This window comes from Stegostoma tigrinum, chromosome 11 (assembly GCF_030684315.1).
Source record: "Stegostoma tigrinum isolate sSteTig4 chromosome 11, sSteTig4.hap1, whole genome shotgun sequence".
NCBI lineage: Eukaryota > Metazoa > Chordata > Chondrichthyes > Orectolobiformes > Stegostomatidae > Stegostoma > Stegostoma tigrinum.
In genome coordinates, this window is record NC_081364.1 from 82,112,517 (window position 1) to 82,132,783 (window position 20,267).

Genomic DNA, 20,267 nt, shown 5'->3' on the forward strand with positions numbered 1-20,267 from the left:
AGGTTTGACGATACTTCACCTTTCTCATTCCTCAGACTCCAACCCACTTTGATTCTGAAAGGTATGAGTTATCATTAATTTTTCACAAAGCACAAGCTTCAATCCAGTTCCTTGTCTCCCTGTGTTCAGTCAGGCATCGACTCACTTATTCCAGACCTCACATGGAAATTTGCCTTTAGAGACAATGGGAACTGCAGATGCTGGAGAATCCAAGATAACAACGTGTGGAGCTGGATGAACACAGCAGGGAACTGCAGCTGCTTGGCCTGCTGTGTTCATCCAGCCCCACACTTTGTTATCTTGGAAATATTCCTGCTCCTTTGTTCCATTTGCTCATACTCATCTGTGACATATTAAATTAGATTAGATTCCCTACGGTGTGGAAACAGGCCCTTCAGCCCAACAAGTCCAAACCGCCCCTTGAAGCATCCCACCCAGACCCACCTTCCTTTCACCCACACACCCCTCAACACTACGGGCAAATTAGCATGGCCAATCCACCTAGCCGACACATCTTTGGACTGTGGGAGCACCCAGGGGAAACCCATGCAGACACGGGGAGAATATGCAAACTCCACACAGTCAGCCTGAGCCTGGAATCGAGCCTGGGTTCCTGGCACTGTGAGGCTGCAGTGCTAATCACTGAGCCATCGTGCCTCCCGTATCCGACGAGATTAAAACAGCAGCGGTCCATGACACCTGTGAAAAGTAGTAGTTGTCAGCCTTGCATCAATGACAGCAGCCTGACCCTGGAGTCAGACAGTTCTCAGTGTAATATCTTTGAGCACAATGAGGACTGATGTGGCAGCCCCCTTTTGCGACCTTGACAGACTGAGCAATAGGTGACCCGACATCTAACTGATGTCTCTACAGTTTCCCAGCTGTTTTCTCCCCACTCCCCACACCGGGTTCGGTCTCCCACTGGGCTGACTGTGTCCCACTCTCTGGACTGCAGAGGTGTGGATTCTGAGAAGCTGACTGCCTCAGGTGTCCATCTGGCAGAGCCCATTACCCTGTATTAATGCCAGAGACTGCTCTTGGTGAACCTATCCTGCATGAAGGCAGCCTCCCTTGCTTTGACTCTGGGTTACTCCCTTTAGATTCTGAGACAGTGCTTCCAGGGTGTGTAGAGTGATTTTTATTCATATATTGATGTGAAAGCTTTGTTGATTTTTATTTTGAGTGGCCTAAAAAGTCTGAATCCTGACGTCCGTGTTGGCTCAGTTAGGATTTTAAAGTTGTGTTTTCTGAACAAGAGCAACATGATATCAGAAGAGCAAACAGATCATGGACACATGTAACTACACTGAAGTCAGCATTTTATCTTTTTTGGTCCAGTATTTAATTTTTTTATGGCAGTCTTTCTCTTTACATGTTGAATTTGGTTTTGTCTCTCATGATGTTTTCATTTATCTTATAGATTTGACTGTTGTTTCCGGTCAGTCAGCTTGCCGAAGCAGTCAGATTTCCGTCATACTACTCAGAATAAAAATGGTATGTACTATCCTTGCTTTTTCACACACAACAAATTCCAATCCCCTGATTACTTATTCTTCATATTCCTAGAGACCATCCAACACTCACTCACTCGCACATTCTTCCACGATGTGCAAGATGTTTTATATATTTGGTCACAGGTTTGTCCCGTTTCATTTTGAGGGAGCTGAAATGTTTGAAGGCTGATGCTCTCATCTGCTCACTTGGCCTTTTAAAGTTTCAATTGTTCTAAGGAAGAGCAAGGTGATATTGAAAGAGTAAATAAACATTTGTGTTGACCATGAGGGTTTGTCCTTATCAACTTCTCCCCGTGCCTGACATGCAGGTTAAACAACCACCAGCTGTCTCTCTCTCTCTCTCACTGATGTGAGCACAGCCCTATGATGTGGTGTGGTAATGGTGACTTTTTTTTCGAAGGTGGGTCACTTTGGAACAGACAAGCTGGGTTTTTTTGTGATAATCACTGACTGTTTATGTCAGGAAATATCTATTGCTGCACTTTTCAAATCTGAGCTACGTCCGATGGGTGTGAAATCTGGCGACAGACGTTTTTCCAAAAAATGTCGTCCATTGGAGGTTCTGAAGTTGAAGTCTGTTGGGTTCATTCAGAACTTCAAGACTGCCATTTATGTTATGCTAGTGTATTCACAGTAAATGGATAAATGGAATTAAGAGAGAAATGCATCATGATGTGATACAATGGAGCAAACTCAAGAGACCTTATTCCTATGAATTCAAAAAATATAGTTTAAGTTCTGAGATATTCAGCAAGCAAACTGTAAGACAAATGGAGTAACAAAAGTATGCTGTGTACTAGGATAGAGATCTGTTCAAACTTTTCTAATTGTTATTAATTAAGTAAGCGACATGTGCAAATTCTTCTTTTCAATTTAAGACTGAGATAGAATAGTCACCCAATTTACATTCATGATGAACATAGAGCAACGATATAATCATGAAGAGGGATTGTGTCCCTTGATGTAGTGTAGTGGGGGTGGTGAAAATAACTGTCATGTTTTTCATAAATTTTTGACAATCATCATGACTAGAACTAACTTATAGCCACAAACTGGAGTGTGTTAATAGGGGTAAAGAGTGGGCATTAGATGGTGTTTCAATCACTGGCCACTTTCCACTGCTCTGTCACATGCTGTGCCTGGCAACCTTCAGTGAACAAAGTCCAAATTTGAACCAGATTTGCAAACCAATTCCTGAATTCGAAACAAGAAAAGAACATGTCATCTGTCAGGCAAGCTAGTGTGTTGTGGCATTTTGACTACGAGAGGGAAATAAAACAATGTTCATGTGGAACTCTACTTAATATTTGAAACCTGAATGTGCACACTTCAGTTGATTCTCTCCGCTGCATAATTAACTTCAACTCTTCCATCCTGCTTTTATTGACATATTAATATCTGCTTGAGAGATTTCCTCCATGCCTGTTGATTGCTTACTGACTGCATGTGTACAATATACTGAGAAAACGCAGCAGTTTTGATTTATCGCCGCAAAAACTGTGCATTGAGGGACCGTGATTTACTGCGCTCGATTGTATTTTTTTTTCCTTTTTGCTGGAATTGTGAAAACTTAGATCACTGGAGGGCACATCCTTCCATAGATATCCTGCCCTTTCTTCTGTTACACCGTGCAATGAATGGGAAGGAAAGGAGCGGGAAGAATGATTATGAAGTAAATTTGAGTAGGGGAGCTGATAGCCTTTTACCACAACAGCAGAACAGATGGAAGGAATGAGTAGTCGGGTGAGAGAGAAAGGAACAGAGATTTCACCATTAAAAATGTTGAAGGCAATGTATTGGCAGCTGGTAGCCTTTATTTTAGTAATGTATTGCAAACATTCAATAGTTTTGCTCTTTTAATATTTAAAGATGGACATTACATAATTTCTCTCACTGAGATTGTCATCATCGTCATAAAACATCAATTTATTTTTAATGTTATTTGTCTTACTGGATCAAAATATGATGACACATAAACAAATTGAGCTTCAAAATCTCCCCTTCCCCTACCGCATCCCAATACCAGCCCACCTCGTCCCCGCCTCCCTAACCTGTTCTTCCTCTCACCTATCCCCTCCTCCCACCCCAAGCAACACACCCATTTCCTTCTGTCTAACCTCATCCCACCCACTTGACCTATTCGACCTCCCCAGCCTGACCTATCCCCTCCCTACCTCCCTACCTACAATCACCTCTACTGGCTCCATTCCTGCCTCGAAATTTGTCTGTCTCCTCTCCACCTATATTCTCCTCTACCCATCTTCGGTCCGCCTCCCCCTGTCTCCCCATTTATTTCAGAACCCTCTCCCCCTCCCCCTTTTCTGATGGAGGGTCTAGGCCCGAAACGTCAGCTTTTGTGCTCCAAAGATGCTGCCTGGCCTGCTGTGTTCATCCAGCTCCACACTTTGTTATCTTTGTTTGGAGGTTATGCTTTTCTGCAGTCATGCTTTTTTATACTTGTGTGGGGTAAAGTTCTTAAAACGGCAACTTCATTTAATTGAAACACATTTTGTACAATTTTCTATTACTTGGAACAAGTCTTGGAAATACATTTCCTGTGAATACAGACGATTCATAATTCTGACAGAACCGGTCAGCTACTCTGGCAAAGTTGAGAGGTTCGCATTGGATTTCACATTTCAAATCAGGCTCCTTCAAGAGTGCTCCAATTCCCTCCTTTGCTGACATGCTCCACCCTGACCCCTGCCCAATCCCAAAGGTATATTCATCTGCTGACATGAAGGAAACTGAATTTGATATCGGGGTGCTTGATGTGATTTGAACTATGAAGTTCTTTGTGAGAGTTCTTAATTTCTTTTGCACACTCCACAGTATCAAGTATGATAACCCTTCGGCAGCACATTGGAAGAGACCTTGCATGGCACGAGTTGTGGAACAAAAAAAAACAGAGGTTTCCTTTTATCTTCAGTTTCTCCCTCCTTCTATTTTCCGCCAAGTCAGCAAACATTTTATACCTCTCTGCTTTCCTTCCAGTTATGTAAGCTTGCTTTCAAGAGTAATTAGATTCCTCAAAACAATATTGTTCAGAAATGTGAAGTCAGTGATATTGTTAGCAGAGAATTCAAACAGGATTGAAGCCAGACTGTCATGTTTCCTGTTGCTTGCTGTGGCCTCGAGCTGTAGACAGAAGTTGCTGCACATAATTCCACATTTTCTCTGTTGTGGAAACTTTCTGGCCCGTCTGATGACTGGATTAAAGTAGAAATTGAGAAATAGTGGGTAGTCAGCTGAAGGGATTTAATATTAAATGTTTATTTACTTAAAATGATGGTTTAATATTCTTGAGATCGATACAAAATAACTCCAAGGCTCAAATTTCTGTTTTGTATGAATCTAGCTGGCCATGTTTCTGTGATGTTTTGACTTTAACTTTGTGTTTTTTTTAATGGTTCAAGCAATACATGAAGTGACCAGCTGCTTTATCATTGGATTGAACATGTTGTATCTCCTCATCAATGGTATTCCCCTCCAACCCTTCAATGCTCATATCTTTGCACTTCTAATTCCGGCCACTTTGATCTTGCCTGCATGCTTGATCTTCTTTATTCTGTCATTGGTGTGTTCAGCTACCCAGTTCTGGGACACTGTTCCAAAACATCTCCTCTTTGTCCTCAAAACCAATCTTTCTGACCAAGCTTTTGGTGACCTGCCCTAGTTTTAGCTTCATGAATCTTGGAGCGATTTTTAAATGATTATGTAAATGTGAAGCATTTTGAAATATTTCTACCATGTCAGAGATCGATACAAATAAACGTTGTTCCTGCATCACATTTACTTTTTAAATTTGTATTCTCTGTAGGCATCAGGAGATGAGCTTCCATCCCATCTCGCTGTCGATACCTCCAACGTTCAAATTCTTAACTCTGAGACCTCAAAAAGACTCGTCGAAAATTTTGTAATCGCTCTCATGAACAAGGAGCGTTTCTACATCCGCACATTCTTTTCGACATACAAAGCATATACCACTGCTGAAAGTGTGTTGTACATCCTCCTGGACAAGTGAGCATAAATCTAATGAGCATCTCCTTTGTTTAATGGTAATGATAGAAAAGTATGTTCTGTCGAGTAATTTTTGTTATTAATCCTTCTGGCAATGAATCGCTGAAACTAGCCATATGGAAACAACTCTCAGTAAACTGAGAATCTCCATCCAACCCTCAGTCAGGGAGACGATTTTTTGTTCATTGAAGACATAAACTTACCTGCACCCCAATCCCTTGGACGTTAAGCTCTGCAAATTTGGGCTTTAACTTTCACCCAGTTTCATCAGAAAAGTCCACATTTTTTAAAGTATTCTGGAGGATTTTATCCTCCACACAGATGGTTTTATCCTCCACCTTCTGCCCAAAAGGTCCGGATTCAAATTCTATCTCCTTTGTCATGTGTCATAATAAGTTTGAATAACTTGATTAAAAGTAATTAGACTTGAAGTCCTTCATAAAGAGAGACTGCAGTGGGACTGATGAGCTTGTTTGTTTACAACAAGGCAAAGCAGTCCTGCTTTCAGCTCTCCTGTTTTGTGCCCCCATCGCTTTCCAATATCCCTGATCCCAAATGGTGGCACAAATCATGTTTAAGCACCCGGCTAGTGATTTGGGACAGAAGTGAATAAAACATACTCACAAAACATAATGCTGAGACAGGTGCCAATGTATTTTTGATTATTTTTTCGCAATAACGAAGCGATCGAGAACCAGTACAATACAACGATTGAAAAGTGTGGTGAATGTATTGGGACAATGTCTAGACCTTGGTATTAAAGATAAACAGTGACGTTGACTTCCTTCAATGCTTTTTATGTAGTTTGGAGCATCCTACAACTATGGAATGTTTAAGTTTCTGCATGTAGTGAATGGAAAAATGTTATTTTAATTGAAAGAAGCCTATCAATTGTCTGTAGTAACAAAGTGTGGAGCTGGATGAACACAGCAGGCTAAGCAGCATCTTAGGAGCACACACACTGACGTGTCAGGCCTAGACCCAGCTTTTGTGCTCCGAAGATGCTGCTTGGCCTGCTGTGTTCATCCCGCTCCACACTTTGTTAATTCGATTCTCCAGCATCTGCAGTTCCCATTATCTCTGATCAATTGTCTGTAAGTCTGTGTTGGGCATAACAATCAAAGTTTGGAAGCTGAGTTCAGGGTGAGGAACCTTCATTGCAAAACTGAAATGTTGGTCAAATGAATGTCTGCTTCCAACTGAAATATGCAGGAATACCACAATTCTGTAATAATGGGTGAAATGTTTTTCAAATGACATCAGTGATGGTTTCTCTTGTCACCTCAGTTTTTATACATTAGTTTTTTTGCATGTTGGGTGAGGATTGAACAGTTTATGTACTTCACAAATGGTGTTTTGGGGTAATTTATCAAAACTCAGTTCAGAGACAAAGCGATTCTCACCACTGCTGACCTTCAATTGATGTATCTCTGACATTAGAGGGATATCCCTGGGTAGGAAAATTTTCCCAAATGTGCTGTGGTTATAAAATTTGAGAAAATCAGCAAATAACCAGAGATGATTAGATTTTTCTTCAAAACAGTAAGCTGATGAGCTGGCTTTCATGAACCCAAAGGGTTGCAGAAATCGATCCAGCTGGACCTTTCAAAAGTGAATTTGGGTTTCTCTTTTTGCCTGTTGCCAAAATATTCTCTTTCTTTGCCCAACTAAATAAATGTTCCAGCAGAATAATTCCAACAATAAGCTTCTGAGTTTTTAAAACAAGATGACCCATACTTGCCGTAGAATTTGAAACATCACAGCTCACTCATGTGTCTCATGTTATCTCTCAGAGGTGAGATAGTGGACAACGATTCTTCGCAGGTTATTACTTTCTTATTTGCTTTTGTGTTAGGACCGGATGATGGTATTCTTTTAAAGGTAAAGCGAAAATTTCGTAAAACGAAGGAATCTCAGCAAACTGTGGTTTGTTGAAATTTGAGGAGTTTGGTTCTCATTAAACTCTAAGGTAGCTGTGGTTAAGACAATCATCTGTTATATTTACTGTTTCCTCCTTTCACAATGTAGCTGTTTATTACTTTGGCTGCTTAGATCTCTAACTTGTCCATTGTCTTTTGGTGAAAGTCTCCATCTGCAGGGAGATTCTTGGAGTTTTTAAAAAGTCACCAACAAAATGGCTTCCATGCCATTCAAAAGTTCAAACCCATTTTACCAATTGGACAGATTTTGTGTTTAAGATTAGTGTTTGAGCCAACCATTTTAATTCGGCTAAAAGATCATCATAATTCAACGGATGTTTATAGCATCCGTTCACCTTACACGCACCCGACATTTCAAAATTTTCCTTTATCCGTGGTGAAAGGGAGAAACAGTCTGACTAGATGCTACAGTTATTTTGGTGTTCTGCAATTAGATCCAGGGAATTCATCTCTTTTTACTTGAGTGTTCTCATTTACTGAGGTTTTTATTTGAGACTGAGAATTAACTTGAGTTCAAAATGGTTAGGATCGTATAGTATGAGTATAATTTAAAAAATCTGTTCCTGCCCAAGTTTTCCAAGTGTTGACGATCAGTCCATGACTTCTGAAGGAATGAATTTATGACTGACAGATTTGGTGACGTGACAAAGATGCGCTAAAAAATTAACCTTAGAGGACTTCAGAATACTGCAGAGAAATATAGGTTTAGCAAGTCGTCAACGATCTGACAAATAGAGTTGTATATGGGTAAATTTGAAGTCCATTTTGGCAGAAAGAATAGCAGTTTTGTTTTTATTGAGGGAGATTGCATTGCTCTGAGATACAGTGGAATCTGGGTATCCTCGTGCATGAATCACAAAATGATCATGTACAGACACATGAAGTAATTTGGAAAGCAATTAAATGTTTTCATTTTATCATGAGGGAATTTAAGCACAAAATTAGGGATCACTGGTGAGCCAATATCTTGAATGATTTTCTCTGTATTGGGAAGTGTATTTCAAGGATGGAAGTAAATATATTAGACACAGTTCAGAGCAGGTTTACCAGAATAACACCGAGACTAAGTGACTTGTCTTACAAGGAAAATTTGCACAGGCAAGGCTTGCGTCAGTTGGTGTTTAGGGAAGGAAGAGGCAACGTGTTTGAAACAAAAAAAAACTGACGATTTGGACAGGGTAGACATGGAGACAATGTTTCCTCCTATAGAAGAGACTAGAATGAAGGGTGAGTGTCTAAAGGGCAGTGGTTGTCAATTTAAAACAGTGATTTTTTAAAATCTCTCACAATGTAGGTATTCTTTGGAGTTTTCTTCCAGAAAAGATGGTAAAAGCAGAGCTCTGGAATATTGTAAATGCAAAGATAAACAGATACTTGTTGAGGGAGAGGAGGTGAAAGGTCATTAGGAGAGGCAGGAATGTAGATTTGAAGTTACGATCAGATGAGACAGAACCACATTGAATGCTTTACTCTTCCCTGTTTGTATGGGATGTGGCAGGTATGCTGTAAAATGCCAAATTGGAGTTTCAATGCAAAGTATTAACAAACTCGGTAATCAAGGCTTCAAATGCCGAAATCCTGAACCTTCAGATGTTTTTCAGTGGCTGAATGCAAATTGTAGATTCAAGCTTGTTTAAAATCACTTAGTTTGTGCTGTCTGACCAATTGCAGATATGGAAGCTTTGACACCTCAGAGGCAGAAGAGATTCCAGTAATCGATTCAGTGAGCACAAAGTAAGATTTAATCTTATGTGTGACTTAATTAAGTTTCATCCAAAATACAACAATGTTAAAAAACCTGCTGGCACTTCCTGTAAGATCTGTGGAGGGCCTTCCTCCCACAGCAATGCAGCAAACACTAGACAGCAGCAGTCACATTAACAAAGTTAATAAAATGTGAGGCTGCATGAACACAGCAGGCCAAGCACATGAAGGGTCTAGGCCCGAAACGTCAGCTTTTGTGCTCCTGAGATGCTGCTTGGCCTGCTGTGTTCATCCAGCCTCACATTTTATTATGTTGGAATTCTCCAGCATCTGCAGTTCCCATTATCTCTGATACTACATTAACAAAGTTGCTTGATTACATCAAAAACCTACACAGATTTTGTTTGTTTAAAAAGAAAAGTTGTTTCAACAGAAAAGATCCAGAAGTGTTCAGTGAAAAATTGCTCATCCATTCACTATTCAGATCTCCATTTGTCGCCAAACATTTAGGTAGCTGAACTCTGAATTAAGGATACAACATGTCGAAGAATTGAGGTTCCTACCTCCTCCCCTCCCCTCAGCCTGCCTGTGGTGTCTTTCAAATCTCCTGTGAAGGTTTTGAAGAAAAACCTACTCCCAGTACATCTGAAGGGTGATCTATTTTATAAAAACAGTTGACCAAGAATGAAATAGAGGCAGAACTGCAATCTTTTCTTTGCTGTTATTCCGGTTGGTATTGCTGAGCTTATACAAAAGAGGTCTGCAGGCCAATGTCCACTGTAGGAGTTGTGGAGCTCCAATATTTGCCAGAGAGACAGACATGTGCACCTCTCAGCTGGTGACTTAATTCATGCCCAGTGTGTCGTTAAGCCGGCTACTTTGCCCACCGCTGACAATACAGTATAATGGTGCAGAAGAGACTTCAGCTTTCCTCCTGAACTCCCCTCCACTTTGCGAAGAATGTCATGTCTCAGGCCAAGGCCAGTTGACTTGGGACATTCAGCCCTGTATGTAGAGACACGATCTGAAGTTCTTCTATATTTGGGCCAGGAGCTCTTTGTTTGAGATATTTTTAGACTTTGCAACAAATATAAAATGTTGAAGAAATGAATCTGTTACATCCTTCTGTCTGTCTCTCTCTCTCTCTTTACTACCACACTCCAGTCTCACGGTCTTATCCTGTAAACTATCATTCAGGGTTTTGGGGAGACCAATCATCATATTCTGTAGTTGCGTCTTGACCCGTTGTTAGAAAATTAGCTCTCAATGGCACGAAATGCCGACTCAATGTCTTTCAGGTGTATGGAGATAATTTTCTTGTGGATGTGGATGTTTGCTCAAATTTACTTGATAACACTTTTAGGACCATTTGCAGATCACCTGACGGTGCAAACTACAAGGTAGATGGGAAACCATGCACTCTAAAATCTGTCATGAAAGAGTAAATTTGAATACAATATGTGGTTAAGGTTTGCTTTATTCAGAGTACAAGGAATACAAAGGAAACTACCGATGAGCTAAGAATTACTGGGTACAAGTGTTTGTTTAAAATGACATTCTTCACAACTAATTTCAGCAGCGGAAACAATGATAACATTCCGAGCTGTGAGGAGCTTGAAAATGCAATTCCTCTAGAGACAGTTGCAGAGATCAAAAAGTAAGTATTGATCCAATGTGTGAGGAAATGATGCTTTAATCAGAATACAACTATGTGAAGGGCAACCGCTGGAGGCCGCCATTTTCAGGAACATTATTTAGAGACTTTCTCCTGAAACGTAGCAGCATCTGTGGAGAGAAAGCAGAGTGGGCAATTTGAGTTGAGGTTCTCCTGTTCAGAACTTCGCATCTCTGAAGACGTGTCGCTTGGCTCAACTTGAACTCTGTTTTCTGTCTGTAGATGCTGCAAAACCTGTTGAGTTTCTCCAGCAATGTCTGCTTTTCTTTCAGCTTTTCGGCTTCTGTAGTTTGTTCTTTTACATAAAAGAAACAGTTGGCTGTTGTTCTAATATTTGCTCTGTTCTTAGTGTTGTAAAAAGAAATTTTAGATGGAAGATTGTGGTTCATGCTGCAGGCCTTCTGCTGGAACTGCAACCTGGAGGCCTTGGCGGATTCCAGCGGTGACCAATAAAGAGATTATTGCCGGGTTACTCACCAGTTGACGGTTTGGCTCAGTTTTGACAGCTGCTAGTCCAGTGAAAGGGATGGCAGATCAGCACCTTTCTCAGCCCTACTGTTAATGCTGATTGTCACTGAGGTTGTTTAAGTGGGCGCCATCAGGGAAATGAGGGAGGCAGTCCTTAGATGTCAGGGAGAGCCCAGGTGAAAAAGAGAACTGGCCCATCTCACATAGCTTTGCAATGTGTAGGTGGTAAACTCCCTCCCTGCCATTTTCCTAATCCTCCCACCTCCAATTTAATTGTCAGCGAATGATTGGCCATGCATTAACACACAGTCTTTAATGGAATATTTCTTTTCCAAACATTGGACTGTGCACTGCCGGTAAATATACTGAAAAACTTGACTCTCTAACTCTGTTTGCAGTGTTATTACATGTCCCACCTCCCCGCATCGCCCAAAAAAATCCAGACCATTGTGCTTTGAGAACTTGTGTGAAAGTTGAAATTCCTTCTTCCTTGCAACTCCCCCAGCTTCTCTTCCAGACTCAACTCCTGTCACTTGCAAACCACCTGTTAGAGCTTGGAAGGGAAAAACAAATCTCGATCTATTGTAGTTACATACATCAGAAATGTTGCCTGTTTAACAAATCCAGTTGAATAGGACTTGAAAACTTGAGAGGGCTTGTCATCTGAAGAGTGGTTGAGGGTTTTGGTTCAGTTTGGGATGGAGTTTAGAAGGATGGGAGGGAATTTCATTGGCACTTACAGAATACTGAGAGGCCTGGAAGGATTGTACATGGAACAGAGAAGATGTTTCCACTAGGAGGAGAGATTAGGACATGCGGGCACAGTCGCGGAGTGAAGAGGCCAACCTTTAGAACTAAGGTAAGAAAGAATTTCTTCAATCAGCGAGTGGTTAATCTGAGGAAAACATTGCAGGAAGCCGACGTCATTAGGACTATTTAAGATAGAGAGAGAGATGGGTTCTTGATTAATAAGGGGATCAAGGGTTTCAGAAGAAGGCTGGCGATTGGGCTTCAGAAACATCACAGCCAGAATTGAATGGCAAAGCAGACTGAGGAGGTCGAATGAGCTAATTCTGCCCCTATATCTTATGGTCTTATGGATTTGACACTAAATATTTCATTGGTCCTTTTGTGATGAAGCCACTTCTGGGTGCAAGTGCTTGTTTAAAATGTCTTTAATTTTTGCCTTATATAGTCAGGAAGGCAAATGCAATGTTGGCATTTATTGTGAAAAGACATGAATCTAAAAACAGGGCTGTACCTCTGAGGCTTTATAAGGCTCTGGTCTGGCCATACTTGGAGTACTGCGTGCAGAGTTGTGTCCCATATCTCAGGAAGGATGTAATGTCCCTGGAACGGGTTCAGAGGAGGTTCATGAGAATGGTCCAGGGAATGGAAACCTTAAAATATGAGGAACGGTTGATGACTCTGAGACTATACTCATTGGAGTTTAGAAGGATGAGGGGTGATCTAATTGAAACTTTCAGAACACTGAATGGCCTGGACAGAATGGTTGTTGGGAAGATGCTTCCATTGGTAGGAGAGATGAGGCCCCGAGGGCACAGCCTTAGAATGAAGACAAGACCTTTTAAATTGGAGATTTGCAGAAACTTCTTCAGCCAGAGAGTTTTGAATCTGTGAAATTCACTGCCACAGAAGGCTGCGGAGGCCAGGAAATTTAAAACTGAGACAGATAGGTTCCTGATTATCACGGGGATTAAGGGCTATGGGGAGAGAGCAGGAGAATGGTGTTGAGGAACTTATCAGCCATGTCTAAATGGCAGAACAGACTCAATGGGCCGAATGGCCTACTTTCTGCACCTATGTCTTACGGTTTTGTGGTCTTAAATAACTGCAGGTCTAAAACCTTTGACAGCCCAAACTCTGAGAAAGATGAAGAACCAAGTTCACCAAAAGAGACAGCAACAATTTCAAAGTAAGTTTCATCCTTCTGTGTTTCATTCGTAATAAATACCATGAAAAGAAATTGCTGTGAATATAGTAGCTCTTGAAAGATTATATCGCCATTCGAGACGATAAAAATCACATTAAAGAAACAGCTTTAATCCCTCCGAGGCCATTGCCAGTAATTAAATCAATGACACATTTCAGCCTTTGATCGATAGAAAACATTTTAAAATGTTCAGTGAAAATTTGATTGGCCCTCAACATCCAGACCTTGGTGGTCTAACTTGCAACAATGCTAAACTGCGAAACCTCCCACCTCCCCTCAAATGCACCAGCCGATGTAACTGGAGTGACCTACATATTTTCTCTGAAAAATTGGAAAGCAAACCATCTAATGTAGTCATTCATCTGGACTTTGACCAAATGAGGACTTGAAATACAGAGCATTTTGGGATTCAAAATTTATTTTCAATGTTTACAAGTCATTTGTAGATGCAAATCCTTTCCTTAATTTGTGCTTAATGAGCACTTGCAGCTGCAGATATTTTGGCCGTATAGATTGTCGGGTGGATGGGAATCAAAGTTTTCCAGGCATCTGTGTAACCATGAGGAAGCAAGTTTGATCGGAAATACTTTTGATATGTTTTAATTCTGCAACATTTGGAATGGAGCAGCGTGAAAAGGGAATGATGGAGAATCATTGATTTCAAAACTTTTTGTGCAATGTAATGAATGCCACTCCAGACTATGGCAGTCACATTAAAGTGTCTGCTGGACTGCTTTCCTAGAAAATTCATGGTAGAGACATTTGCCTTTAATGATAGCATCACCATTGAAGCATCCAAAACACTGAGATGGGAAATTGTTTTCAGATCAATATTGAGGTTATATTTCTGGACAATGTGGCTCTGGTAAAAATACTAAAGCAATGGGTTAATCTCCTCTACCCCAACTCAGCACTTCTCTGTGTTCCTCCTTCCTGCTTCAGCTGCGCCCTCCCCACAAACGCCCTCCAAGTTCATTGAAGTGTCCTCCAAACGTCTGTGACATTTGAAGAAATATTTCTTCAATTAAGAATGTGACCTGCTCCCCGTGTCCGAGCCTTGGTATTTCTCCCATACAATATTGCCATTGAATAATTTGCATTTTGAATTATCTAAGTTGGCCATCTGCCATTTGTATCCATGGAGTCAGGCAGAGACCTGGAATTAATCCTGAGTTTATTCTGTCCAGGTCTTTAAGGAAACTCAGAACTGTTAAAGGAGCAGGAAAGAAAAATGATTTTTTTTTCAGCAAAACAGCCAATGGTGACTAATCTGACCTTAAGCTTCAGTGAATTTGAGCAATGACAAATTCCTACATCAGTTCTCCAAATCAAACTATGAGTTACAAGCTGTGCTTGTGAGGGTTGAATTGTCAATAGTCTGTAAAGAGCTTGAGTTTCTTTGTCAGAGATGAGGAAGTTAAACTTAAATCCTCTCTTTTGGGATGTTTATTGTCTGTCCCAGTGCAGAGGTTCTTTATTTGACCTCTTTACTCCTCATCTACCCACTGGCTCCCCCTCACAGCCAAAATAAGATGAGTGCCAGAAATTAAAAATGTGATCATGTGCACAAGTAAAATGATTTATTTGGTGTTTTGTGACCAGTTGCAGCTGTGAAAATATTGACATGTCACACTGTGTGGTGGGTAGAAACCTAAGTTTGTCAGAAACTGAAGGAGTAATTGACAAGTAAATTTGATGTGACGACAGATTAAACCTGTTGTATGGTATTTGGAATCTAATACTGTGAAAGCAAGCTGTTGGGATTTGCTGTAAGATCATGTCAGGGTTGCCTCAGGAAGATACCCCAATTGGCAGTGCAGTGAGCACCAATCCAGACAATAGCAATCACATGAAGCAACTGCTTCACTGCTTCTGCAATGTTTGGCTTATTTTGGGAGGTGAGATAATGTTGAATTAGCATAAAGCTTTCAAAGCTTTTCAATGGTAGACTGAATTTTGCTTGTCTTTCAGTATCAAGTTCTTGCACAGCGCAGGAACGGCTTTCAACAAGGGTGAAATACTGAAGAGATAATGGGAACTGCAGATGCTGGAGATTCCAAGATAATAAAATGTGAGGCTGGATGAACACAGCAGGCCAAGCAGCATCTCAGGAGCACATCCTCTCTGATGAAGGGTCTAGGCCCGAAACGTCAGCTTTTGTGCTCCTGAGATGCTGCTTGGCCTGCTGTGTTCATCCAGCCTCACATTTTATTATCTTGAAATACTGAAGAAATGGTTTTCTCTCCTTATTGCCCTGCTCTATCTCTTTCAACCCCCACCCCAGCACTGCCTCAGTATGAAGGCCTGAGGGCATCCTGTGGAAGTCAAAAGAACCCCTCTCTCAAGACTGTGATTTTTTGTTGTTGAATTGGGTTGGATTTAATTCTGGACGGGTTTGCCTGTTCTAAATGACTTAATTTGTTCTCTTTGATCAATTGCAGTTCTGGAAATGTTGACAGTGCAAATGGTGAGGAAAATGGAAGTTGTGGTTCTTCAGGATCCAGCGAAATAATTGCTGAGTAAGTTTAATTGCATGCATGACAAAGTGAATCATTATTCAGAATATGACAAAGCAGTAGGAAATAGCTGGGGAGCTAGCAGTTTGTGCAATGTTATACAGCCATCAAATGGTAATAACCCAGAGACAATGATTTGATGTTTGTACCAGCTCTCAAAGAGGGATTTGCCTACGTTCACTCCTAAGTCCTTTTACTGTGTAATACTGCGAAACTTCTTCTTTCGAAAATTGTAGTTCACTTTTGAAGACCGCAATTGAAGCTGCATCCACCACACTATTCGGCAGAGCTTTCCAGTTCCTGAATAGGCTATTGAAAAAAAAAATTCCTTGTCACCATTGGTTCTTTTTGCTGATCATCTTAAATCAGTGTCCTTTTCTCCTTAAGCCTTCTGTCACAAGGCACCGATTGTTCTTATCCATTCCAACCAAATCCCTTATAATTTTGAACACTTTTAAAATCACTTCTTAGTCTTCTCCAAGAGCAGCCCAAGCTCCTTCAGCCTCTCCACAGGGCTGTCTAGTTTGTCATCTATGGTAATATTTTTTGTGAATGTTTTGTGCACCCTCTCAAATCCTTCCTGAAGTGTGGTTGGTAAATACCAGAGTTGAGGGGAAATCAGGAGGTTTTTGTTTAATCATGATTAGTCAGAACATATTTGTTTTTCATACAATGCTCCAATTTTTAAAGTTCAGAATCCTGATGAGATCTTCAACCTGCACTACCACTTCTATAATTATTGTGCACACACATACACACACACTATCGATCAAATATCAGACATGGATCATTTCAGGAAGCACCATATCATAAGGTATTTATTTTGGCTCCAGAAGAGAGGAAGGAACAATCCAGAATAATTTTGATTTGGAGGAGGTCCAACTTCAAAAGGAGCAATAAGGCGTTTGCAGCAAGTAAATTTCAACACAAGTTTAGGCAAAACTGCAATGAAACAGCAGTCTGTCTTACAGCAGGAGGTTGTTTAGTGACAGTGTCAGAATGTTCCCACAAGCAGGAAAGAGTGGCAAATGGTACAAATGATGAGGATTATTGATGACCCCAATGTGTACAGAGTTAAATATAGGTACTTCAGAAGGGAAGTGTAGAAGGAAAGGAGACTGGCAAACATTTTCAGGTGCCTTGCAGCATTCAGTAATCTCTTGCTAAATGTGGATTTGCATGCATAAGAGATTTAAAGGACCCACAAAATATTGTGCCATATTAATGCAGTCAGAATGATTTCACGGGCAATACACAACTGTTCTAATTTTCAAAATGAAAAGAAAAGAGATGTGGAATCCAGTGTGTGACGTTCATTCTGCTTCCCCGACATTTACATTAGATTTTATTTTCTCGAAGATGAACTTGTAACTATTTTGGGCTCTCCCATTTCCTGCAGGAATCCTTGACAACATCCTGTGATGAACTTGTTTGTTTACAACAAGGCAAAGCAGTCCTTCAGTTCTCCTGTTTTGTGCCCCTATCCCCTTCCAATATCCCTGATCCCAAATGGTGGCACAAATCATGATTAAGCACCCCGCTAGTGGTTTGGGACAAAAGTGAATAAAACATACTCACAAAACATAATACAGAGACAGGTGGCAAAGTATTTTTGATTAATTTTTCGCAATAATGAAGTGATTTTGACCCAGTACAACACAAAGTTTAATAAGTGCGGTGAATGTGTTAGGACAATGACTAGACCTTGAGATTAAGGATAAAATGTAACGTTGACTTCCTTCAATGCTTTTTATGTAGTTTGGAGCTTCCTGAAACAATGTTTGGGATGTCTAGGTTTCTGCATGTAGTGAATGGAAGAGTGCTATTTTAATTGAAAAAAATCTATCAATTTCTGTAAGTCTGTGTTGGGCATAACAATAAAAGTTTGGAAGCTGAATGCAGTATGAGGAGCCTTGTTGCAAAACTGAAATGTTGGTCAAATGAATGTCTGTTTACCACTGAAATATGCAGGAGTACCGCAATTCTGTAATAATGGGTTGCATATTTTTCAAATGACATCAGTGATGGTTTCTCTTGTCACCTTAGTTTTTTTTAATACATTAGTTTTCTGAATGTTGGTGAGTATTTAACAGTTTATGCAATTCACAAATGGTTTTTTGGGGTAACTGATCAAAACTCAGTTCAGAGACAAAGCGATTCTCACCGCTGCTGACCTTCAATTGATGTGCCTCTGACATTATAGGGACACCCCGGGGATGAAAAGTTTCACAAATGTGCTATGCTTATAAAATTTGAGAAGATCAGCAAATAACCAGAGGTGATTAGATTTTTCTTCAAAGCAGTAAGCTAATGAGCTGGCTTGCATGAACCCAATGGATTGCAGAAATGATCCAGCTGGTCCTTTCAAAAGTGAATTTGGGTTTCTCTTTTTGCCTGTGGCCAAAATATTCTCTTTCTTTGCCCAAGTAAATAAATGCTCCAGCAGAATAATTCCAGCAATAAGCTTTTGAGTTTTAAAGAAAAAGATGACCCATACTCGCCCTCGAATTTTCAACATGACAGCTCACTCATGTGTCTCACATTATCTCTCAGAGGTTCAATAGTGCAATTCTTCGCAGGTAATTACTTTCTTATTTGCTTTTGTGTTGTGCCTGTAGTCGTCTTAGATGATGGTATTCTTTTAAAGGTCAAGCGAAAAATTTGTAAAACGAAGGAATCTCAGCAAAATGTGGTTTGTTGAAATTTGAGGATGTTGGTTCTCATTAAGCTCTGAGATAGTTCTGGTTAAGACAATCATCTGTTATATTTACTGTCTCCTCCTTTCACAGTGTAACTGTTTATTACTTTGGCTGCTTAGATCACTGACTTGTCTATTGTCTTTTGGTGAATGTTTCCATTTGCAGGGAGATCCTTGCGAGATTTTAAAAAGTCAACAACAAAATGGCTTCCATGCCATTCGAAAGTTCAAATCCATTTTACTAATTGGACAGATGTTGTGTTTAAAATTCGTGTTTGAGTCAACCATTTGAATTCGGCTAAATGATCATCATAATTCAATGGATGCTAATAGTATCCATTCACCTTACACACATCCTACATTTCAAGATTTTCCTGTATCCGTAGTGAAAGGGAGAAACAGGCTGACTAGATGCTACAGTTATTTTAGTTTTCTGTAATTAGATCCAAGGAATTCATCCCTTTTTGCATGAGTGTTCTCATTTACTTAGGTGTTTATTTGAGACAGAGAATTAACTGGAGCTCAAAATTGTTCGGATCACATAATTTCAATGTAATTTTAATAATCTGTTTCTGGCCAAGTTTTTGAAGTATTGACGAACAGTCGATGACTTACGAAGGAATGAATTTATGGCTGACAGATGTGCTGAAGAGACAAAGATGCATTTAAAAATTAACCTCAGAGGACATTGGAATACTGCAGAGAAAGAGAGGTTGAGCAAGTAGTCAAAGATCTGACAAAGACAGTTGTACATGGGTAAATTTGAAGTCCATTTTGGCAGGAAGCAGAGCAGTTTTTTTTGTTGAAGGAGATTGCATAGCTCTGAGATACAGTGGATTCTGGGTATCCTCATGCATGAATCACAAATTGCTTATGTACAGATACATTAAGTAATTAGGAAAGCAAATAAATGTTTTCATTTTATCATGAAGGAACTTAACAACAAAATTCGGGATCACTGGTGAGCCCATATCTTGAATGTTTTTCTTTGTGGTGGTCAGCCTTATTTAAGGATGGAAGTAAATATATGAGAGGCAGTTCAGAACAGGTTTACCAGAATAATACCGAGACTAAGTGACTTGCCTCACAAGGAAAATTTGTACAGACAAGGCTTGCATCAGTCGGTGTTTCGGGCGGAAGGCGCAATGTGATTGAAAGAAAAAAACCTGAGCATTTGTACAGGGTAGATATGCAGACGGTGTTTCCCCTTACAGAAGAGACTAGAATGAAGGGCGAGTGTCTAAAATTCAGTGGTTGTCAACTTAAAACAGTGGTTTTTAAAAATATCTCAAAATGTGGGTATTCTTTTAAGTTTTCTTCCTGAAAAGATGGTAAAAGGAGAGCACTGGAATACTGTAAATGCAAAGATAAATAGATACTTGTTGAGAGCAAGGGAGTGAAAGGTCACTCAGATAGGCAGGAATGTATTTTTGAAGTTACGATCAGATGAGGCAGAACCACATTGAATGTTTTACTCTTCTCTGTTGTATGGGATGCGGCAGGTATGCTGTAAAATGCCAAATTGGAGTTTCAATGTAATGTTTTAACAAACTCGGTAATCAAGGCTTCAAATGCCGAAATCCCGAACCTTCAGATGTTTTTCAGTGGCTGAATGCAAATTGTAGATTCAAGCTTGTTTAAAATCACTTAGTTTGTGCTGTCTGACCAATTGCAGATATGGAAGCTTTGACACCTCAGAGGCAGAAGAGATTCCAGTAATCGATTCAGTGAGCACAAAGTAAGCTTTACTCTAATGTGTGACTTAATTAAGTTTTATC

The 20,267-nt window shown here is 40.2% G+C and overlaps 2 protein-coding genes across 3 annotated transcripts in view; both read left to right on the forward strand.

The window, feature by feature from the left end:
- Positions 1 to 11,279, forward strand: LOC132210237 (ral guanine nucleotide dissociation stimulator-like 1). Its single transcript, XM_059649660.1, has 5 exons — positions 1 to 61; positions 1,421 to 1,494; positions 5,335 to 5,534; positions 9,146 to 9,208; positions 10,755 to 11,279. Exons 2-5 carry the CDS (start codon positions 1,492 to 1,494, stop codon positions 10,837 to 10,839), a joined length of 351 nt encoding a protein of 116 aa, XP_059505643.1. The 5' UTR covers positions 1 to 61; positions 1,421 to 1,491; the 3' UTR covers positions 10,840 to 11,279.
- A 66-nt stretch (positions 11,280 to 11,345) lies between these two features.
- The window catches only part of LOC132210167 (ral guanine nucleotide dissociation stimulator-like 1), a 38,775-nt gene continuing 29,853 nt past the window's right edge, over positions 11,346 to 20,267 (forward strand). For both annotated transcript variants that reach the window (XM_059649586.1, XM_059649587.1), the window contains exons 1-3: positions 11,346 to 13,257; positions 15,717 to 15,794; positions 20,165 to 20,227. In XM_059649586.1, coding sequence (XP_059505569.1) covers positions 13,067 to 13,257; positions 15,717 to 15,794; positions 20,165 to 20,227 — 332 coding nt within the window. In that variant the 5' untranslated portion in view covers positions 11,346 to 13,066. The remainder of the gene's footprint in view (positions 13,258 to 15,716; positions 15,795 to 20,164; positions 20,228 to 20,267) is intronic.